This window comes from Eschrichtius robustus, chromosome 10 (genome assembly GCF_028021215.1).
Source record: "Eschrichtius robustus isolate mEscRob2 chromosome 10, mEscRob2.pri, whole genome shotgun sequence".
Classification (NCBI taxonomy): Eukaryota; Metazoa; Chordata; class Mammalia; order Artiodactyla; family Eschrichtiidae; genus Eschrichtius; species Eschrichtius robustus.
Window position 1 is genome coordinate 36,223,439 of NC_090833.1, and position 22,475 is coordinate 36,245,913.

General features: G+C 36.3%; 1 protein-coding gene across 5 annotated transcripts in view; it reads right to left on the reverse strand.

Annotated features, from left to right (window-relative positions):
• Positions 1–500: 500 nt before the first annotated feature.
• Positions 501–22,475, reverse strand: part of MELK (maternal embryonic leucine zipper kinase) — a 77,668-nt gene continuing 55,693 nt past the window's right edge. For all 5 annotated transcript variants that reach the window (XM_068552256.1, XM_068552254.1, XM_068552252.1 and 2 more), the window contains 7 exons: positions 21,312–21,440; positions 17,741–17,863; positions 11,031–11,262; positions 9,922–10,018; positions 8,481–8,649; positions 3,205–3,308; positions 501–976 (listed from right to left, as the gene is read on the reverse strand). In XM_068552256.1, coding sequence (XP_068408357.1) covers positions 799–976; positions 3,205–3,308; positions 8,481–8,649; positions 9,922–10,018; positions 11,031–11,262; positions 17,741–17,863; positions 21,312–21,440 — 1,032 coding nt within the window. In that variant the 3' untranslated portion in view covers positions 501–798. The remainder of the gene's footprint in view (positions 977–3,204; positions 3,309–8,480; positions 8,650–9,921; positions 10,019–11,030; positions 11,263–17,740; positions 17,864–21,311; positions 21,441–22,475) is intronic.

A 22,475-nucleotide genomic window follows, 5' to 3' on the forward strand; every position in this document is an offset into this window, starting at 1 on the left:
TCCAACTAGTTTAATTTGTAAAATCCATACAAATGTAACTTGAGCGCCGGCCTTTAGAGACCAATAAAGTGAAATAAAAATACAAATTTGAGGCCAACGCTGAGTCTTAATGGAAAATTACTATAAAGTAACATTTCATGGGGGTTCATAGTCCAGATAGTTATCACTGTTGACCGAACATACATACTGAAGTCAATACTCTTTTATTCAACATATTAAATGTGTTGTTTAACACTGGTAACCACAGCTGTGACTTAGTTAACGATCTCAATAAATCCTACTTAAATCAGAGACAGGAAAAAATTATGCAAATGAATTCTTATCTGTTTTTCTACCCAAGGCATATTTGATAACAGATAAAACATACTCCAAATAGTCTCTACTTAATAGTCAAGAAGCCATTTGAGGTTTTATTTGGATAAAATCAAATACAAAGAAGAGAAGCCTGCTATATTCACAAACGGTTTTATTTCAGAAAGAAATTACACATTAAAAGGAGACATAGTTAAGAGCTTACATTCATGTATGGAAGTGAATCTAAGAAAGTCAACAGTTATTAATATACAAAGCACATGATTAAAAAAGACAGTAAGAGGTAATGACAGAGGGGCTTGCCTTAGATTCATCCACGAAATAATATCTTTTGTTTAAAAACAAAAAGATATTGGTCTTTAAGATAGCTCTTTAGAAACGAGTTCGCAGTTCCAGAGGACTTTAAAAATCAAACCCATCACACCAGGTTCCATGTAGGCTGTATCACACCCATACTCATCAGGCAGGATGGAAACCATTCATCAATTAAACCTTGCAGCTAGACAGGATGTCTTCCACTAATCTCTTGTAAACCCAGGCATCACCCTTAAGCCTCTGCCTCCTGATACCCACCACGTCGGGTTTCTGAAGCTGGCACACTTCTAGCTCAAACTGCATTGTCACTTTTCCAAAATCTGACTGTGTTTGACACTTCAGTGTATAGCTGTGAAAAACAAGATAAGAAGCCAGTTAGCAGGAGAACCATGAATATTCTGTATAATACAATAGATTTCTATAAGCCTCTAGGAGGCCAGTGGGGAAAATGAACCATTATCTCGTATTAATAAGCAATATAGTCCTGCTTACAGTTTCCAGATGACCTAGATATGCTTTAGTGATGGAGTATGACTGGTGTTTTCCCAAAAGCTAACCAGGATCTCAAAAAAGAATACAGATGAAAAGGTTTTACCAGAATTCTCCCTTGCTCCAAAGAAAAGCCCTTTTTTCATAGCTATACATGCCATTCATGCTCAAGAAATCTTCCGGCATCCTTTATGCAAGTCTTTCAATGGTGTAATCTGTGAACATTAGGCCATTTCCACAATGTTCACAACAAAGGAAAGCAGAGGGAAGATTAAGAATATTTTATTTTGTGCACTTCATCAGAAACGTGTCTTTCATATAAATAAAGCTGAAGCCAGCAACCTGTCGGTATGACGCATGTTTCTGAGGTTTTTCTAATAGTAATAAGAGGTTATGATCATTACAACACTTTAGGGCAGAGTTATAAAAGAAAGTCCAATGAGACAGTACATTCCCATGGTTGAAACATATGGCATATATAATTAGAACTGCCACATTAACTACTCTGATAATGGAAAGGCCCTGTCTATATGAAGCCTTCCACACATCTTAAGAAATAGGTATGGTTCCTGCAAAGTTGCATAAATTGAATTCATGTAAATCAACTTTTAATTTGTTTACATTATATTTTAGTTTTATTTAATTGTCTTACTGATCTTCAATATATAAATACAAACAATAAACAATAGGATCAATTCTAAATTTCGGTTCCCTAAATATTTAGGGGCACACAATTAGGCACTGTTCCACGTAAATGGGGAGAAATTATTTGTATCTGTTACGTATTACAAGGTGTATTAAAATATCATTCTTTTTCTTACTAACTTAGTTATGTCCTTTGGGGCTTGATCTATTAAAAATAAGCAGTTGCTATCAGAAATGCCGTTAAGGTAAACCCTGTAGTTAAGGTTCCTGATGGGAAGATGAAGCATAGAGCAATTTAGTCATATCAAAGATAAAAAGTGATTTTTCCTCATTGGAAAAAGATAGTAATGGAATATAACCGAGATTAGTGACACCACACCACTGAAAAATTTAGCTTTTGTTATTCTGCTTTGTCGCAAAGAAGGTAAAAACAAACAGAGAAGGTAAAAAGAAAAAAGAAGGATAAAGGCAGATCTTCGGGTGGATCAGGAAGTTCGAGGAACAGATTACTGGTGAATAGCCAGTTACCGATCCGATAGCTCATACGCTGAAGGAAAAATAATCGAAAGCTTTCTAACACAGATTTGGTGAGAGGTTCTAACGCTGTGGATAAACCCCAAGCATGAAGAACAGGTCAGAGTTAGATGTGATATAATGATACCTAAAGAAGAAAGCCAGGGTTCACATAAGAGCGCTTGCCAACATTTAGAGATAATGAAAAGTAAAATTACTTTTGCAAAAGATTGTTTCTTAAAATCTTACTCTATACTGACTGTTCCAATTAAATGTTTTTGTTAATCTATCAGTGGCTCTTCTTGTTAGTGCTTTAATAATGAAATTTTAAAGAGACATAACTAAGTGGAAATGTTTAGAAATATGAACATCTTAAGCAACCAGAAGAGGTCTGGCTGTCCAGACCATGACATCGTGACCAAGGAGGCTTTGATGGCAGTTCACTCAACAGTGGGAAACAGCTAAGGTGAAATAATTTTCTAAAGTACTGAAAACCAGTTCTGTCACATAGAACGTCATAAAGAGGAGTCTATATATATCCTTGATTTGTTTGAGGTGTCTCATAAATTTAGATTACAACTTATAAATATTATTGTAAAGCAGAACATCAAAGAAAAATAGAAGATGCAAAAGAAACTGGAAGAAGTTCAGATTTTCCTATTTTGAAAAGTCTAACTTTGAAAGTGGTGACAATATGGGCACTTAAAAAACTTCTATAGCTCATATAAAACAAAAGAGAATAAATTATGAACACAGACACTACCATAAAAGCTTTTTGGAAAAATGAGGCGAGAGAAATATATTTTTTAATTATGTTAAACAATTTATAATTTTTTAATTATATTAAAAACATAGGTTGAGAGGGGAATCAACCTATGTTTTCTCAAAGTTCAAAAGACGTCAAGTAACAGATTCAAGTGTGCTTCTTACCCCTTCTGTACAAAGTCAACGTGCTTCTTTGGAAGAATAGACATTATTTCATTCAAGAGTTGATCTGGATTCACTAATCTGGTTGTAGTCACGTTATAGTGAGGCTTAGAAAAGAAAAAGAAGGGGTTAAGAAGTAAATCTTTACATCAACACAAAGACCATCCTACCTCATTTAGAGATCCCAAACTCCTCAACATAGTACCATTTCAAGTGGAAATATTTCAAGAAAAACACTGAAAGAATTTACAACCAACTCTTGGTAAGTTGGATTGAGATGGCACTGGGAAAGCTTGGAGAAATCACGTTTATTAGTAACTGCATCCATATCACCCTTTTTATATTTGCATCTTCCTCTCCTACCAATTTTTTAATAAGTAAATAAATATTAAATAATGTCTATCTCTTTGAGCTCTACCTATCTCTCCCTTCCTACTCGGTGATAAAGATTCCTGAAATGTAAACTGTGAGAAAACAAATGGCCTAGAAAATTTCACTTGTATATAGTTGCATGTGTTTCCTTAATTCTTTCTTGATCATTTAAGGAATTTTACAGAATCCCAGGAGGTGATTCTATGACAATTCTATGAAGGAATGACTATAACAAGTATCCCTTTAAAAAAGTAATGTCAAGTTATTTTTTTCTCATTCACTAACAGCATAATTCTCAGAAATAATTTCTTTTTTTAAATTAATTAATTAATTAATTAATTAATTTTTGGCTGAGTTGGGTCTTCGTTGCTGCACGCGGGCTTTCTCTAGTTGCGGCGAGTGGGGGCTACTCTTTGTTGTGGTGTGTGGACTTCTCATTGCGGTGGCTTCTCTTTGTTGCAGAGCACGGACCCTAGGCGTGTGGGCTTCAGTAGTTGTGGCACGCGGGCTCATTAGTTGTGGCTCACAGGCTCTAGAGCGCAGGCTCAGTAGCTGTGGTGCACGGGCTTAGCTGCTCCACAGCATGTGGGATCTTCCCGGACCAGGGATTGAACCCGTGTCCCCTGCATTGGCAGGCAGATTCTTAACCATTGCACCACCAGAGAAGTCCAGAAATAACTTCATTCTTAATTAGTATCTATCCATCCATTCATTCAACAACTATTTATTGATGGCTTACTAGGTGCCAGGCACTGTTTTATTTTTTAATTTTAATTTTTAAAATTATTATTATTATTATTATTTGGCCACACAATGCGGCTTACGGGGGATCTCAGTTCCCCCACCAGGGACTGAATCTGGGCCACAGCAGTGAAAGCCCGGAATCCTAACCACTAGACCACCAGGGAACTTCCCCAGGCACTGTTTTTTTTTTTTTTTAAAGAAATTCACGTTCTTTTATTTATTTATTTATGACTGTGTTGAGTCTTCGTTTCTGTGCGAGGGCTTTCTCTAGTTGCGGCAAGTGGGGACCACTCTTCATCGCGGTGCGCGGGCCTCTCACCATCGCGGCCTCTCTTGTTGCGGAGCACAGCCTCCAGACGCGCAGGCTCAGTAATTGTGGCTCACGGGCCCAGTTGCTCCGTGGCATGTGGGATCTTCCCAGACCAGGGCTCGAACCCGTGTCCCCTGCATTGGCAGGCAGATTCTCAACCACTGCTCCACCAGGGAAGCCCCCCAGGCACTGTTTTAATAGGTTTTGGAGACAGAAAAAAATCCCTACCTTTCTAGCAGTACCTTCACTGTCAAACAAAATTATACTTTCTATGCCTTTCAGATTTCAGTTTTTTTAATAAATAACAAAATGCTGAGGTTAGGAAAGACCCAACTACCTTACTTTTCACATTAAGAACCTATGACCCAAAGAAGAGCTATTAAGTTTCTTAAGATGGGGTTTCCCAAAATGTGATAAAAATAATAACTGGAGTTATACAATATAACTCTAAGTGGTACATGGATACTTTTATTTTAATATTTATATATTTGTTCCAATCAGATTTAGCAAAATATGATTAGAAAAACTAATGACATATGGTTTCCTTTTAAATAAATACAAGTTTTTAAAAAGTTAGCCATCTTGGGGCTTCCCTGGTGGGACCGTGGTTAAGAATCCGCCTGCCAATGCAGAGGACACGGGTTCGAGCCCTGGTCCGGGAAGATCCCACATGCCACGGAGCAACTAAACTCGCACGCCACAACTACTGAGCCTGCGCTCTAGAGCCCGGGAGCCACAACTACTGAGCCCACGTGCCACAACTACTGAAGCCCGTGCACCTAGAGCCTGTGCTCCGCAACAAGAGAAGCCACCGCAATGAGAAGCCCGTGCACCGCAACAAAGAGTAGCCCCCGCTCACCACAACTAGAGAAAGCCCGCGCGCAGCAACAAAGACCCAACACAACCAAAAATAAATAAATGGATAGATAGATAGATAGATAGATAGATAAATAAAGTTAGTCATCTTGATTGTGGTGGTGGTTTCACAGGTACATATATAATGCCAAAGTATATTAATTGTACATTTTTAATATATGCAGATTATTGCATGTCAATTATACCTCTATAAATCTGCTTTTAAAATGCATCACATAAAGAAAGTACCAGATAAATAACAGTGCAGATGATATGCTGATATGCCGACATGAAGGTGACTGTCAAATGACTAGAGTTCAGGAACCTCAGCTTCAAGTTATAAAACGAACAAGTGGCACAGCTATGACAGGCCCCTCTGTCTCTTGGCTGCCAATCCAGGACTTTTTCACCAAATTAGATTGGCTTTTTCAAGATAATAACAAACTGAACACTTTCAAATCACAATTCAAGTGATTCCTTTGTAAAATAAAGAAATAATCCTATTTTATCTATTTAAATTTCAGATTTTTATAGATTGCTTCCTAAAAGAGGGCTTAACTACATATGATTCGCTATCTTAAAAAATTAAGGTGTTTCTTTGTACCATCTTTTTTTCTTTTTGGCCGCACCGTGTAGCATGCGAGATCTTAGCTCCCCAACCAGGGATCAAACCCGTGCTCCCTGCAGTGGAAGCATGGAGTCTTAACCACTGAACAGCCAAGGAAGTCCCTTTGTACCATCCTTTTAACTTTTCTGTAAGTTTATAATTTTTTAATTTAAGAACTATGTGTGGACTTCTCTGGTGGCTCAGTGGTTAAGAATCCACCTGCCAATGCAGGGGACACAGGTTTGAGCCCTGGTCCGGGAAGATACCACATGCTGCAGAGCAACTAAGCCCGTGCGCCAAAACTACTGAGCCTACGCTCTAGAGCCCGCGAGCCACAACTACTGAGCCCGCGTGCTGCAACTACTGAAGCCCACGCGCCTAGAGCCTGTGCTCCGCAACAAAGAGAAGCCACCTCAATGAGCAGCCCGCACACCACAACGAAGAGTAGCCCCCGCTCTCCGCAACTGGAGAAAAAGCCCACATGCAGCAACAAAGACCCAATGCAGCCAAAAATAAATAAATAAAGAAAAGAAAAGAAAAGAACTAGGTGGAAAATGAGGATAATCTCCTAAAGTAAGTCCTTCAGTTCTGAAAAACTTAAAACATTAGAAAGGGTTAAAGATCCAAAGTTAGATAAAGCTTCAGATCTTAGGGGTGTGCTAATTACAACTGTGGTTCTGCTACATTGGGGTTAAAATGCTCAACAATGACAATAATAATGATACTTGACACTGGAACACCTTATATTTAGAAAGCATTTCATATGCAATATAGCATCTCATACAGACAGTCTCATTTATATATCCCAGCTCTGTGAAGCTGCCAGGATAGACATTATCTCCAGTTTTTACAAATAAAAAAATTGAGATAGTCAGAGATAAAATGACTTATATAAGCTACACTGTATGAAGCTGAGGCTACAACCCAGGCTTCTCATTCCCAATCTTGTGATTTTTCTCCTACATCCTGGAAGTACTGGGAAATATCTAGAAAGCCAATTAATATCACAGCAGTTCCTACTGAAAAATGCATTCAAGTTCCAAATAATTTACACTGGTGAACATTTTTAGAATATCATCTATTAGTATCTGATAACCACTGAGCTTTTCAATAATGTATGTAATTGGACAAGTTTCCTTAATTTTCTTTATTTAATATTTTCAGAGAAATGACACCATGATTTTCATAATCCCAACATCAGGGTTTGAAATACCTCACAACTGTCTCCAACTAGAGAATTCTCAGAATAAAAAGATAAAATATGCCTAATAAACAGCCATATGCAACATAAAACTCCAGTGCATTATGTAAGTTCAACAAGGCAACAAATACTAATGGAGAAGTCCTATCTTCTCTCACTTTAAGACAGGACATAAATGGGATCTCAGAACATTCTCCCCTGAAGCACCCTTCCACCCAGCAGCTCAGCATTTTTCTTCCCCCAAACCTGCCCAGATTTGCTCAAAATGAGACTCTCAGTGCAAAATCTAAACACAGACCCAGTCCCCACATCATGGGGAACACCACCATCTGCTCTTCCCTCCTCTGGGCCCCACACCTCTTGGAACATGTTTTTATTACAGCAATAAGCCCCGTGGATCAGAGCAACATCCCTGCCTGTTTTCACTGCCACTCCATGAGTTCCTCAAAGACATGAGCTGTGTCTTATTCTTCCCTTCACCTCTTACTTCCCCCAAACAAAAATGTCATTCATTAGATATTTGAATGAATGCTCAGAGAGAATCCAAGAGAGTAAGAAGTACCTTATATCTACTAATCACTTCTTTTTCTTTTCCTATCCCCACCAAATATACTGTCCACACCACTGACACATTAAACATGCTCTAAAAACATAATAAGTCTGTCAAGTAAGGTCCAAACGTCTTAGCCAGCCTATTTTCCTGACCTGTTGCTATTTTCCTCACACACACCACACTCAAGGTTCAAATTAACTTCCCATGCATTCAGATATTTCGTGAGGGCCTACAAAGGTACCCATGTGTCAGGGGCTCTCCTATGTACCAGAGATAGGACAACTGACCTCAAGCCCCCATCCTTAAGGCAGTTCCTTATATATGCCCCATGCTTCCCCACCTCCTCTTTTGCCTCTGTGATTAATCCCCCTATGTGAACTTTAATATTTGAATTTTAGTTATTTGTTCCTCCAAAGGAGCAACTGTATCTAATTTACCTCTGCATTCTCAAAGCCCACTGCATAGTAACATGTATACTTTAGGTGCTCAAAAAATATGTATTAGCTAAATGGATGAATAAATAAATTAAAAATACTAATCAATTCATTCATTCAGTACTTCCCTTTAAAAAAAAAAAAAGTAGTCCAGTTAGCAGTCAGCTTCTAAAATCCATATTAAAGAATTCCAGTCCACTTACCTTTAGTCTTCTTGGCCCATCTTTGGCCGAGCCCTTCCTTTTGCTCCTGGTAAGCACAGTGATAACCTTATCCAACCCCTTCTCAAGACTCCCAAACACTTTGGTTCCTTTTCTTTTTGGAGTATTCTCTACATGTACTTGGTTAAGGTTGAGTTCCACTGAACGACACCTTAAAAAAAAAAACCAATGAACCCACGAGTAAGAGTTGGACTTCCTGCCTGTTGGGTCCCTCACAGAGGTGCATTTGTCCTGGCTGTTAGGTGCACCTCATTCAGGTATGCCTGGGCCAAGCCATCTTACTCTTCCTCAGGGAGCACGAAAGCCATCTCCCACTGAAATGTAGCTATCACCTTTCCCCCAAGTCAACTGCCAAAACTATTTTTCCCCTACCTTTTTTTTAGTGTCAAATATATAGAAAAGTTGAACAAAAAGTATAATAACCATCCACATATCCTTCTAGAGTCAACAATTGTTAATATTTTGCCACATTTGCTTTCTCTACATATATATAATAAGTACATTAAAAATATGTACATCAAAGTAATCCATCTGAAGATATCACAACCCTTGGGACTTCCCTGGTGATCCAGTGGGCAAGACTACGTGCTCCCAATGCAGGGGGCCTGGGTTCAATCCTTGGTCGGGGAACTAGATCCCACATGCATGCGGCAACTAAGAGTTCGCCTGCTGCAACTAAGAGTCTGCATGCCACAGCTAAGAGTCCATACACCGCAACTAAGAGTCCGCATGCCGCAACCTAAAGATCCCACACACCGCAACTAAAGATCCCGCGTGCTGCAACTAAGTAAGACCTGGCACAGAATGAATGAATGACTGAATATTAAAAAAAAAAAAAATTACAACCCTTTACTCTGAAACACTTCAGCATACATCGCCAGTGAATAAGGACATCTTCCTACATAACCACAATATCATTATGATATCAAGAAAATTAATAATAATGCCATAGCATCTAATATCTAGTTCACATTCTAATTCTCCCAATTATCCTCAAAATGGAGCCTGCTCAAAAAAATAGCTATAAAAGATAATGAGAGGTCACCTATGCTGCAGACCTGTTTGTACAAGAGGAATGGGCTTTATCTGAAGCACCCTTTAGGATCTTTACTATTTGAGTGACTGCTGTTTGTTAGTGGATGTCTATACTCCACTGGCAGAAGTGTACGGAAAGATGGGCCTCAGCACAGGAACTGTATTTTAAGTTAAGGTGCCAGTCGTACTGCTGATGAGTCTCACAATTCCACCCTGAGAAAGGCAGTGCCAACAGCCTCAGTAACGGCCACAGACCACGTTCATACAGACATTCCTACAGTCCCTGACAGAATCTACATGATGGTTTACCTTAATTGGGTTTATCATATATGAAAAAAGGAAATCTGGTTACATATACTAAACCAGCTATACAAAACTGAACACTTACCGCCTCTCAGGGCTAATGACACCTGTTATTAACTTCTCTGTTCCTGCTGAATTTACCGGCATTTTAACTGGGGTCTCTTTCAGGCACTGGTTTCTAGCTATTAGAAAAACAACAAACACAAACCGTATGTAGCTGACATGCTATAGTTTCAAATTTTCCATCAATAATGCATATATCACCTCATTCATTGGCTCAGAAATATTGTAATCACTTGCCCAGTGATGTTAAGGCTCTAATTCTTTAAAGAAATGTTTCCAGATGATTTATAATAAAAACAAAATCATTTTGCTTTACATGTGTGGCTCTTCTTTTTCTTCACTGTAAAACTGAGGCCGTGCTTATGATTTTATCATAAATATCATATGAAAAATCTAAATAGATCACATAAATAATATTTCATGATTACTGATTCTCCTTTCTATAAATAAAAGTCAATCTGTATTTATGCTTTTAATGAATATATTACTGAGAGGTGTTAACTCAATTCATAGCCCTTTCAACTCCTATCAGGCAAAGAGAATAGTCCCCTGTGAAAGCTGACGAAAGTTATTAAAGAGGTTGTAAGCTTTGGTTATTTTTATATTCCCTATTCCAAAATTTGGTGTTTTATTCTAGTATTTGTATCTCAGATAGTTTGTGACAAACCTGCATTAACAAATCTGGTTACTACTCATTAGTTAACTTTTTGTTCATGATCTAAAAGTATACCAATTAGAGATAATAATATTCACTTCATAATAAATATAAGATTCCAAGCTTTTAAAAACAGATCGGGGGTTTTGTTTTGTTTGACCATACAGCATTACTCTCTATGACCATACAGCATTACTCTCACTGGTTCCATAAGAACAAGAAAATAAAATTAATCAACAATATCTATGAAGAGTTTTCATCTTTGTATACTGAGAGTATACAAAAAATTCGAAGGTGATTAATATGCTTTCATTTCAACTAATGCAAATAACATATGCTTAAAAAGCAGCCTGGCTTCTCCTAGCAATTCCTGAGAGCATTGCTAGCCATTTCTGACCTGCTATATGTTTATTTAGCATGATAAGAAGAAGGAATTTCAAGATGTTTTACCACTGCTTAATCTACACAGCAAATACCTTTTAAGGGTGTACTGTAATGATTTGGTGTAGTGAGTATTTCTCTTTTATGCTGGTTCTTATTAACTGGAGTCTTTGGCTCAGGAAATGAAAAGCACTCGTCATTCTTTACAGCAGACTTAGGAGTATATACATTCTCTTTGTTCTTTAATTTATTGGCAGATGCTGTGCATAATACTGGAGTTAATGATTTAGATTCCAGACCATTTGACTCTGTCCAATGCTTGGCAAACTGGAAAATAAAAGTTACTGGATAAAGCACACTGAAGAAGAAAAGTCAATTTCTTTACAACATGCCTTAATCATTTGCAAATTACCTTGCACCATTTTTATTAAAATGAAACACTATCAAAAGGATATTATGGGCAATACCAGGAAATTTGAAAATGTATATTCAGCTCTCTTTAGTACATGTAGATCACTTTAGGCTGTTCTATTGACAGGTAATTTTCAACATGTTTCGGGCCGTATTTCATCAAACATACCCAGATTCTAGGCAATTGAGGATGGGCACATATAAATCCCTAAGAACTGCTTTCCATACCTAGACTGCCAGTTTGTCTCTAATATGTAACAAGAAATAAAACTTTAGTCAATGACCGGCTCAGAAAAACCATGTTAAAATACTCTAACAGAAATGTTGGATAGAAAATATATTTTAATCCTTTTAAATTTATGGTCGAGCTTGCAAAAAAGATAGGAAAATCCTCAGAGGCCAAACTAAAAACAGGAGCAGGAATTCAGAGATGTCATCAAGGCTGAAACTGTCCGCTGCCCTAAGGGCATCTACCTACTCTCTCGTATAATCTACAGTAGGAGTAGATTAGACCCACGCATGGTGCTAAATTAGAGCCAAAGCTCCCATGTAAAGCCAGGAGGGGCTATAACTAAAATGAAAGGGTGAATTAAATATAAACCTGCCCTGCAAAGGACTCGGCAAGAAAACGTGTCTGTCCTGGCCATGGCTCTGGAGGAGAAAAGAGAGTTTCCTTTAATAACTTTTAAGTAGCCACAGGACAGTCTTCACACAGGTTTGGAGCCCAAATTCATACTACCTGCATGATCTCCAGAAATTTCAAGCCTAGAATTTGATTTAAAGTAGTCCTAGTCCTAAACTGGTTGTGTTCCAGGAATGTGACGTGACAGAAGCAAACACAATTCCTAGCTGAAAGAAAAGCTTCAATCCAACACAACCCAAGACCTCAACCCTTAATCCAAGCTTCGAAGCATTCCCACAGAGTTCCAAGACAAATGAGCCTATTAAAAAAAAAAAAAAAAAAGCCAAATGATACAAACACCATGAGCAAAAGTCAGCAGAAAAAAATAAACAAAAGGATCAGACCCATAAAGATGTCAGATATTGAAATTACCAAGTAGAGAATATAAATATGTTCATATGTTTAAAATAATAAAAGAAATTGAAAACATGAAAAGAGGAATATTAAAGCAGTTTTGAAAAAGAATAAAAATCTCTAGAAATAAAAAAGATAATGATAAAAATGAAAAATTCAATAGACATGTCAAATAACAGATTAGATAGAAATGAAAAAAAGAACGTGAATGTGAAATAAATCTGAAATGATCTAGAATGCAGTCCAGAGAGAAAGATATGGGATATATGAAAGAGAGTTTAAAATAAATGGAAAATGAAATTTGATGGTCTAACATATGCCTATTCTAAGTTCCAGAGATAGATAATAAAGACGATGAAAAAGCAGCAATTATTCAAGGAATTTTCCAAAATTGATTAAAGATACAAATCCTCAAATACAGGAAACACAATGAATCATAAACAAGATAAATAAAAAGAAATCCATATCTGTATTTACTAGGCTGTACAACTCTAGAGGACACTACCCACAGAGACAGTAACCCTAACAATGAGACTGCAGAACACCAAAAACAAAGAGAAAACCCTAAAAAGCGCCAGGGAGAAGACTAACTAGAAAGGAACCTGACTGACAGAGATTTCTCAATGGTAGCAACAGAAGCAAGAAGAGAGTGGAATAATATCTTCAAACTGCAGAGCGTAAAATAACTGATAAACTAGAAATCAATACACAAGGAAACTACATTCCAAAAATGAAAGTGAAATAAAGACAATTTTAGCCAATTTAGAAAGAGTGTTTGCCATCAACTGTGACTTCCACTAAAGGAATTTTTAAAGGATGTACTCCAGGAAGAAGAAAAATAATTTTAGAATGAAGGTTTGAGAGATAAGAAGGGTAAGTAAACAAAAGAAAATGTGAGTCAATCAAATAAATACTGATAGTATACATTCTAAAAATAATATGCAATTTATGAAGTTAAAAATGTATAGAGCTAAAAAAAATTGTACCACAGTTATGCAAGATGTAACTACTGGGGCTTCCCTGGTGGCTCAGTGGTTAAGAATCCGCCTGCCAATGCAGGGCACACGGGTTCGAGCCCTGGTCCAGGAAGATCCCACATGCTGCGGAGCAACTAAGCCCATGCACCACAATTACTGAGCCTGTGCTCTAGAACCCACGAGCCACAACTACTGAGCCCATGTGCCACAACTACTGAAGGCCACGCGCCTAGAGCCTGTGCTCTGCAACAAGAGAAGCCACCGCGATGAGAAGCCCGTGCACTGCAACAAAGAGTAGCCCCCACTCACCTCAATTAGAGAAAGCCCATGCACAGCAATGAAGACCCAACGCAGCCAAAAAATAAATAAATAAATAAAATACATTTTTCAAAAAAAAAAAAGATGTAACTAGTGGAGAAAAATGAGTGAAAGGTCCAAGAGACCTCCGTTTACTACTTTTGTAACTTTCTGTGAATACATAAAGATTTCAAAACGAAAAACTAAAAAAAATATAGCTAAAATACTGACATATCAACAGTATTTAGTAATCTAAGAGAGGGTGATCAGAGATTAGTGTTCTAAGGATTTCATATGTTTAGAAGAAAAGTAAAGATACAGATTAACTTGTTATTTGGTTAAGTTAAATAGCATGTTAAAAGATTAGAGTAAATATTAAAATAAAATAGAAACCAATGGAATGAAGGGAAAAATTGACATACGAAACAAGAAATATAGGAAAAAAATACAGAAAAAGTGGGACAAATAGAAAGCACAAAATAAGACGGCAGATACACAATAAGAACATTAGTAACCAAAATAAATGTAAATTTGGTAAGCTCTCACTTGAAAGACAAAGATTTTCAGTTTGCATACCAAATCTAGCTATATGTTGTTTTTTAAGAGATATACCTAGGGGGAGTGGAGGAGGGATGGATTGGGAGTTTGGGATTAGCAGATGTAAACTATTATATATAGAATGGATAAACAACAAGGTCCTACTGTATAGCAAAGGGAACTATATTCAATATCCTGTGATAAACCATAATGGAAAAGAATCTGAAAAAGAATGTGTGTATGTATAACTGAATCACTTTGCTGTACAGCAGAAATTAACATAACATTGTAAATCAACTATACTTCAAAAAAGTCATTTAAAATCTTTAAAAAAAACAAAGATACCTAAAATATAAGGGCATGAAAGGCTGAAAATAAAAAGATAAAAAAATATAAACCAAGCAAATAACAACCAAAAAAATCAATATAGCTATCTTAATATCAGAGAAACAAATAGACTTCAAGGAGAAACACATAACTAGTAATAAAGAGGATCACTATAAATGATAAAAGGTTCAATTCACCAGAATAAAAATTCTAAACTTGTAGGCTAATTATATAGCTTCGTACATATATATATGAAGCAAAAATAGAACTACAAGAAGAAAATGACAAACTACCATCCCATTAGAAGATTTTTAACATATCCCACTCTCAAGCAGATAAATTTATGGGTCAAGCAGACAAAATATTAGTATGGACGTAGAAGATTTAACAACAGAATTTAATAAGATTGGTCTAATAGAAAAATAAAGGCAGAAAATAACAAAATGGAAACTAAAATATAATAGAATCAATAAGGCCAGAAGTTGGTTCTTTGAAAAGACTAATAAAATTGACAAAACTCTGTTAAGACTGATCCAAAAAATGAAAGAGCTGCAATAAACAAATACACTTCAGCAATGAAAAGGGGGACATAAACACAGATACTACAGATATTAGCAAGATCATAATATCCTCCTGTTGATTTTATGCCAAAACATTTTAAAACTTCTATGAAATGGACACTAGAAAAACAAAATTCACCAAACTGACGAAAAGAAATTGAAATACTGTGTAGTCCTATAAATACAAAAGAAATTGAATCAGTAGTTGACTAGCTTCTCACAGAAACGTTCCAGGCCCAGATAGTTACAGAATAAGTTCTATCATACATTCAAGGAAAATATAATTAATAGCTCTTAAAAACCATTCCAGAGAATAAAAAAGAAAGAATATGTCCCAAGTCATTTTCAAAGACTAGTTATAATCTTAATGTCAATCAGATACGATTAATATAAGATGGGATGGGCAATCTTAATGCCAATCAGATACGATTAATATAAGATGGGATGGGATGCAAGAACAGGAGAAGAAAGCCTTTCACTCTTTATTCAGCAGTTCCATATTGTTTGAATTTTTTACAAGATGACTGTATCTATGTATTACTTATGTATCAATAATAATAAAATTAAAGTTTTCAAAAGAAAAAAAATCAGATAAGAAAGAATAGACCAATCTTATTTAAGAACATAGAAGCAAAAAAACCTAAACAAAATGTTAGTAAACTAAACCCAGCAATGTATAAAAAAGACAGTAATACATCATGACAAACTGGGCTTATCTAAAGAATGCAAGATTGGTTTAACATTAAATCTATTAATATAACATATACTACATCAACAAATGGAAAGAACAAAACCAGATGATTATCTCAATAGATGAATTCTATCTAACCGTTTTTCTGCAACAGAGATTCATAATTTTTAAACAAATCTTAGCAAACCAGGACTAGATGAAAAAAAGGTCTTAATCTGAAAAATATGGGGTAGGGGGGCACAGAGGGGAGAGAGGGAAAAGAAGGATAAGGGAAAGGAGAACAAGGAGGGGGAAGAGGAAAGCAGAGGGAAAAAGAGAGAACAAACATCATATTGAATGATAAAATATTAGAAGCATCATTCTACAATTGGGAAGAACAGAAGAATGCTTACTATACTGCTAGGACTACTAAGTGCAGTAATAAAAAGATATTAAAGGCATGAGAACTGGAAAGGAAGTAACGAAACTGTCATCCATAGATGATATAATTTTCTACAACACTCAAAAGAATATACAAACTATAAGAATTTAAAAGAGTTTAGGAAAGTTGCTGAATATAAGATCAATACACAAAAATCAGTTTCATATCTTTACACCAGTATCAGACAGTTTAAAAATGTGATTTAAAAAAACCTACCATTCCCAATAGCAATAAAAAACAAAAGTACTCAGGAATAAATCTAGTAAAAGATATGTAAGATCATTTTAGAGAAATTTATAAAATTTTATTGAAAGCAATTAACTAAAACCTAATAAATAGAGAGGTATACTGTGTTTACAGATAGGGGGATGTGAGGATACAGACCTCAATTTTTCCCAAGTTGAATCTTAGAGTCAATGTAACTTCAATTTTTAAGTGTATGTAAAATTTATCAAAATGATTCTAAAATGTATATGGAAATGCAAAGGAGCAAGAATAGACATTCTTAAAGAAGAAGAAGATGGGAGCAAATTGGCCAACCAGATAAAAGAAATATTATAAAACTAAAGAAATAAGACATATGGTATTCATACAAATATACCAATAAAACAAAATATTTCTCAGAAGCAGACACACTTATATAACAACTTGATATATGATAGAAGTGCCATTGTAGATCAGTGCAGAAAGACTGGACTTGTCAATGGTGCTGGCACAACTGATTGTAAGAGGGAAAAATTGATTCCCTACCTCATACCATACAAGAGAATTAATTCTCCACAGACTAAAGACTTAATGTGAAAGGAAAAGCTTTAAAACTTTTAGAAGCAATATATGTGAATGCACTTATGCCATCTGTAGAATGATTTCTTTTAAAATACACAAAAATTATAAACCATAAAGGAAAATACTGACAACTCGTAACATTAAAATTAATGACTTCTGCCATCAAAGTAAAAAGACAAGTGACAAACTCAGACAATATACCTGCAACACACAACCAACAAAGGATTAGAATTAAAATTAAATTAAGAACTTCCTCAATACCACCAAGAAAAAAGAAACAATCCAACAGAAAAATAGGCAAAGGACACCAAAAAAGCCATTTCATAAAACAGGAAAAACCATTGGCTGATTAATATATGAAAAGATACATAAATAATCAGAAAAGTACAAATTAAAACCACAGTGAGATATCACTTGACACTCGCCAGATTAGAAAATATTAAACAACAAAAAATATCAAGTATTGATAAGTTTGTGCAGCAACAGGGACATGTAAATTATACCTCATTTTTTAAAGAGGAGGGGAGGGAAAGGAAGGAAAATAGAGCAGTGAAGTGCTCCAAAATGGAATCTTGGCTTTCTTCAACTTGGAAATAATTGGCTTCCCTTTCATTTATATTCCAACAATCTCCCATTAATATTTTCAATGGCTTAGGAATTCATTAAATTTGCAAGCACAAACTAGATCTTATGTTAGAGCCTAGATATTTTTTATAATTGAGATAACATATTCTACTTTAAACAGTAATAAAAATAACCAACCTGTGGTGTTTGTGGAGTAGCCACACCTGTTGACGAAATGTCTTCACACCATTCATAGTCTATTAATCCAGCCACATAATTTTCATCACTGGCGATCACATCTTCTAGACTCAGATTCTTTGACTATTCAAAAATAGAAGAACTCAGAAACAACACCCCCATGATTCAATTTTAAAAGAGTATATTGCAGGCACAGGGCAAGGTCCTCGAAGCAGAAACAAATGAGAGACAGTAGACTGAAGGAGATCACCACCCAAAACAGGAAGTCAAAAATTTTTAATTCTAATTATTAGATAGGAGAATCTCTGACTCTCAAACAAGATGCCTTGGAACATTCTTATGTTATATGGCAATCTACTTAGCATATCATTATCAGATAATCACTATAACACCAGACAAATAACTCTTTTGCAAATCTATAAATAAGAAGCTCTCTGACAAAGTAGAAGATGGAAGGGACTCTGAAATACAGGTTTCTTGGTTGCAAGAACATACTGAGTAGCTTGCAATTTGTATTAGGAATAAATTAGACTTATGAAAGATCTCCTGGAGACAGGCTATTCGGGGTCCTATGCTAATAATACCACCAGTCATTTATTTTCCTTCACTCTTCCCCCTCAAAACACTAGGAGTACACTAGATATACCCTAAATTCTAAGACTATGGAGTATAGTTGGATTTTTTATTTTTCACTCCTTTCCTTTCCTTCAATATCTAGTTAGCCTGGCCAAGCAACTGTACTTGAATTTCTTACATTCCATCCTTTCTTTTCTAATTTTCTGATTCAAGGACAAATCTTCTCATACCTGAACTATTCAAGTGGACAATATGGTCCCTGCCACCAATCTTCCCACCCTCTCAACCAGGGGTGACAGAGTTCTCCAGGGTTGTCAATTACCATCAACTAGAACTAGCCACATGGAGTGCTAGGCTGAGAAAAATACTAAAGCTAAGTCTGTGCCCAGCGGGGAGAAGCACAGTGTCATATGAATGAAGGCTGTCAGGGTACTGCAGTAGAGAATAAAAGCACATAAACATCCCTGACTGAACAATCCTATATACAACTGGATGAACTTTGAAAATCAGTCATGTTGGTGACATGTCATGTCTTGCTCAAAAACCCAGTTTCCCATTACTTACAGCATAAAGTGTAACCCTCTGACGTGGCATTTCAAGGTTCCCTACAATGTAGCTCTCAGCTACCCTTCCAGATCACCCATTCACTCTCTTCCTCTTTTACTTTTCCCCCTTGAACTCTTTATTTTAACCAAACAAGTCTAGTCACTGTCAAAAGAATACATCGAGCACATTTAGGTGCCTGAGTTTTTGCTAATTCCATTTATCTTGCCCTGAATTCTGTGCTCCTTCTTTTGCATTTTTCTAAACTTAAATATGGATCCAGTTCAGATCACCCATGGTGACCACTCTCACCCTCTAAAGCCCCTACTGCACACCTCTAGCGCTTAGCTGGCACCCGCCACCTACTACGATGTAGTATTATCTATACGTATACCTTGCCTCAACTTAACTATTAGACAGCAAACACTACCCTTTATACAGATTTGTTTCCCAAGAGCTAGCACGGGGCCTGAAAATGCTAATGATGTTGATGATACATGGTCTTTTGTGATTCTCAGATCAGACTGTATTATTGTTTCACTGAAAGTGGCATCTATTGATTAACAGTTCAGAATTACTTACTTTCTTATAAACAACACTCCAGAGAAAAAAGAGTGATTCTATCAAGGAGGAGAATAGCACAAAGAGACTATATAGCTTGCTTCAAGCCTTAGTGAGTTGCATAAAGACCAGAAAAAAACCCCAAAATTTGATTTCTACTTCATTGCTTGTCATTAAAATATCTCTTTATTGGCTATAAAAATTGGCTCAATAATATAAATGCCCAAATGATTAAATTATTAGGTAAATAAATGCTCATTAGATGAAAGATAAGAGTAAATATCTTCCCAGATCATTTCTACTTGGATACTCTATGACTCACCTATGCAGATGAATTGAGACCACGCCAATCCACATATAAGAAAATCTAATGGCTTAGGAAAATGTCTAAGACCTTTTAAACTAGGGTCTTAAACCTTAACTAGGGTGTCATAAACCTTAAAATTTAGCTGAGGTTTATTCTAAGTATGGAGGTATCTAATATCTTTCTGAAATTACCTTGATCAGAAGCAAAGTTTATGTTTTTGTGTCCTCTGAGACCCAAAGGTATTGACTTGGGTGTGAGACTTTAAAGGGTTTGCCCTGTGAGCAGGATGAGGGATAGGATGATTCATGGAGTCCATGGGTAAAAGATCTGCCTGGGCATGGGATATTCACCAGCCCAGTACAACTCTCTAAGAACAGATTAGAAAAACAACCCAGCAATAAGATTATCTCACTTCAGAGATTTCTTTACACAACAGCCCCTTACACCAACACTTTTGGTTCTTAATTTGGTCAAAAGACCAACTACGGAGAGAAGGGAGACAAGTTAGGTCTGGCAGGGACAAAAGACACACTATACCTGCAGCACATGATTGAAGAGAAGTCTAAATTGAGATGTTAAAGGAAATGCCAGTGGCGGGGGCGGGGGGGCGGGCATTCAGCGTTCAAAAAAAGATTATGAAAGAGGTGGCATTTGAACATTTTTTTACAATAGAGTTTTGAGATCTAAAGAAAAAAATATCACCTCACACACATAATCATTTCTGCTATACTGGATTCCATGAAGAGGGCCAACTCCTCTCTGAGAATGACAAAAGTACAGTTTCCTAATGTTAAAACCATTTAAACTGCAACTTGAATTAATGGAGGGAAGATTATATTACAAAGCTCCACACCTATCTGGCAAAGTATTTGGAAGGTGGAATTTTAAGGCATGGGAGATACAAAGAATCACACAGAAAACAGACACTAATTTGAGCACTTAGGAATGACATGGTGCTTCCAAATATGTAAGGCTTCCCCACCATTCTAAATGTTCATGACAAAGGAAAATGAGACAAAGACAACAAAATAGAAAAAAATAATTCGGTTGTAACTCATACAAGGAATTTGAGTTGCATGAGCTACAGCTGCTGCTCAAAACAAACAACCTAAACCCTTAATATAAGTGAGTATCAAAATATTCACTGAAATACTTCATGTTATATAAAGTATAATATGTCCTATAATTTACATAAATTATATAAACAAGCATACTAAAAAAAGACTGGAAAGATACAATAAAATATAAACTATTTTATCTATAGGTGGTAGTAGCTTTACAGGTAAATTCTATTTTCCTTTAGCTTATCTGTGGCTTAAAATTATTCTACATCAGGAGCTACTTTGGTGGAAAAAAGGGGAGGGAGAAATTTTTTTTTTTAATGCCATGTAGACATTCAAAATACTAGTGTTCACATTCAGAATTTCCCATTTTCCTCATCAAAAATATTTAAATCATAAAAATGTCTTGCTTGTGGGCCCCTGACACCAGCAAAGTTAACTTCCTTGGCATGTATCCACTTATGAACAAGGTGGGCACATGGCAAAAGCAGAAGGCACTCACACAAAAGCTTCTGACATTCACCTTGATGTTTGTGACTGCAGTCGAGTTGGCTTGTCCACAGGAAGAAAGAAGCCTTAAACGAACTGGTTTTCCCCGAGCCTTCTTGGCTAGGAGTAGAAGATAAGTAGCTGTGAGGTGATCATACTGCCACTGGAGGAAAAGAAAATCAAATTGTTTAGAAGACTAAACTTGCCTTTTGAAATAATGTTTTATTTTAAATTAACTTTTTCCTCAATGTAACAAACATTCAGAATTTAGAAATTTTTTTTGGCTTTAAAGCATATAATGAAAGACAGCAATCCCCCACACCACTCCCACACACACACAATTTCCACTCCCTAAAAGGCACCTTTGGCTGTTTTTTCTATATTTCTAAATTAATTGCTTATACAGCTTTAATTTTTTTCAGATTCGGATATTATCTCTAGATTTCTTACTATAGCAAATAAGAATTTAGCTCTACTACAACTCCTTCCTTCCCCCGAACATATTTCCCTGTATCCTCCTACTATAGTTTTATAATTTTTACTTAAATCAACATTTACATTATTATGATTATGTAAATAGTATTTGCAACTAAGTAAAGGCAATATTCAAAATATTTAATTGGTACCCTGACCCCAGTGAATCAAAACAGAGGCCAAAATATGAGTAGGTTCCTGGGAAACCCCTGCCATGCCAATTATTAACCTTTTAATTGTTGGATATGAGACAGGACCGGAGGGAGGTACCAGGCCTAAGGGAGGTAACAGGGCAACAAGGAGGGCACTCAGTGTAGTAGTTATTTACCAATCAGTATACAAATATTCTAGTATCTTAATAATCTGTATGGCCATACTGGTTGAATATCAGCCCTGCAACCAAACCACACAGGGTGCTATCCTTGCATTTTCTTCTTTTGGAACTTTTTCTTGAAGTTAAAAATTAAAAAGAAGCAGTTAGTCATCTTACTAACTCAACTCCACACTCTCCAACACTCTTCACCTCCTCCCAACATGTTCACAACACATCAGCTAATCTGTCTCCTCCTCTGTCTCACTTTTGGAGACATTCCACCTGATGTCTGCATTCTATGCTCCACTCTGGGCTGGCTTCTCAGCCTGCAACTCAACTGTCGGTTGAGGGGTTCCCTTCACTTCTATCCTACAATATACCCCTTGGTTTCCTAGATCCTACCTGTTCCTT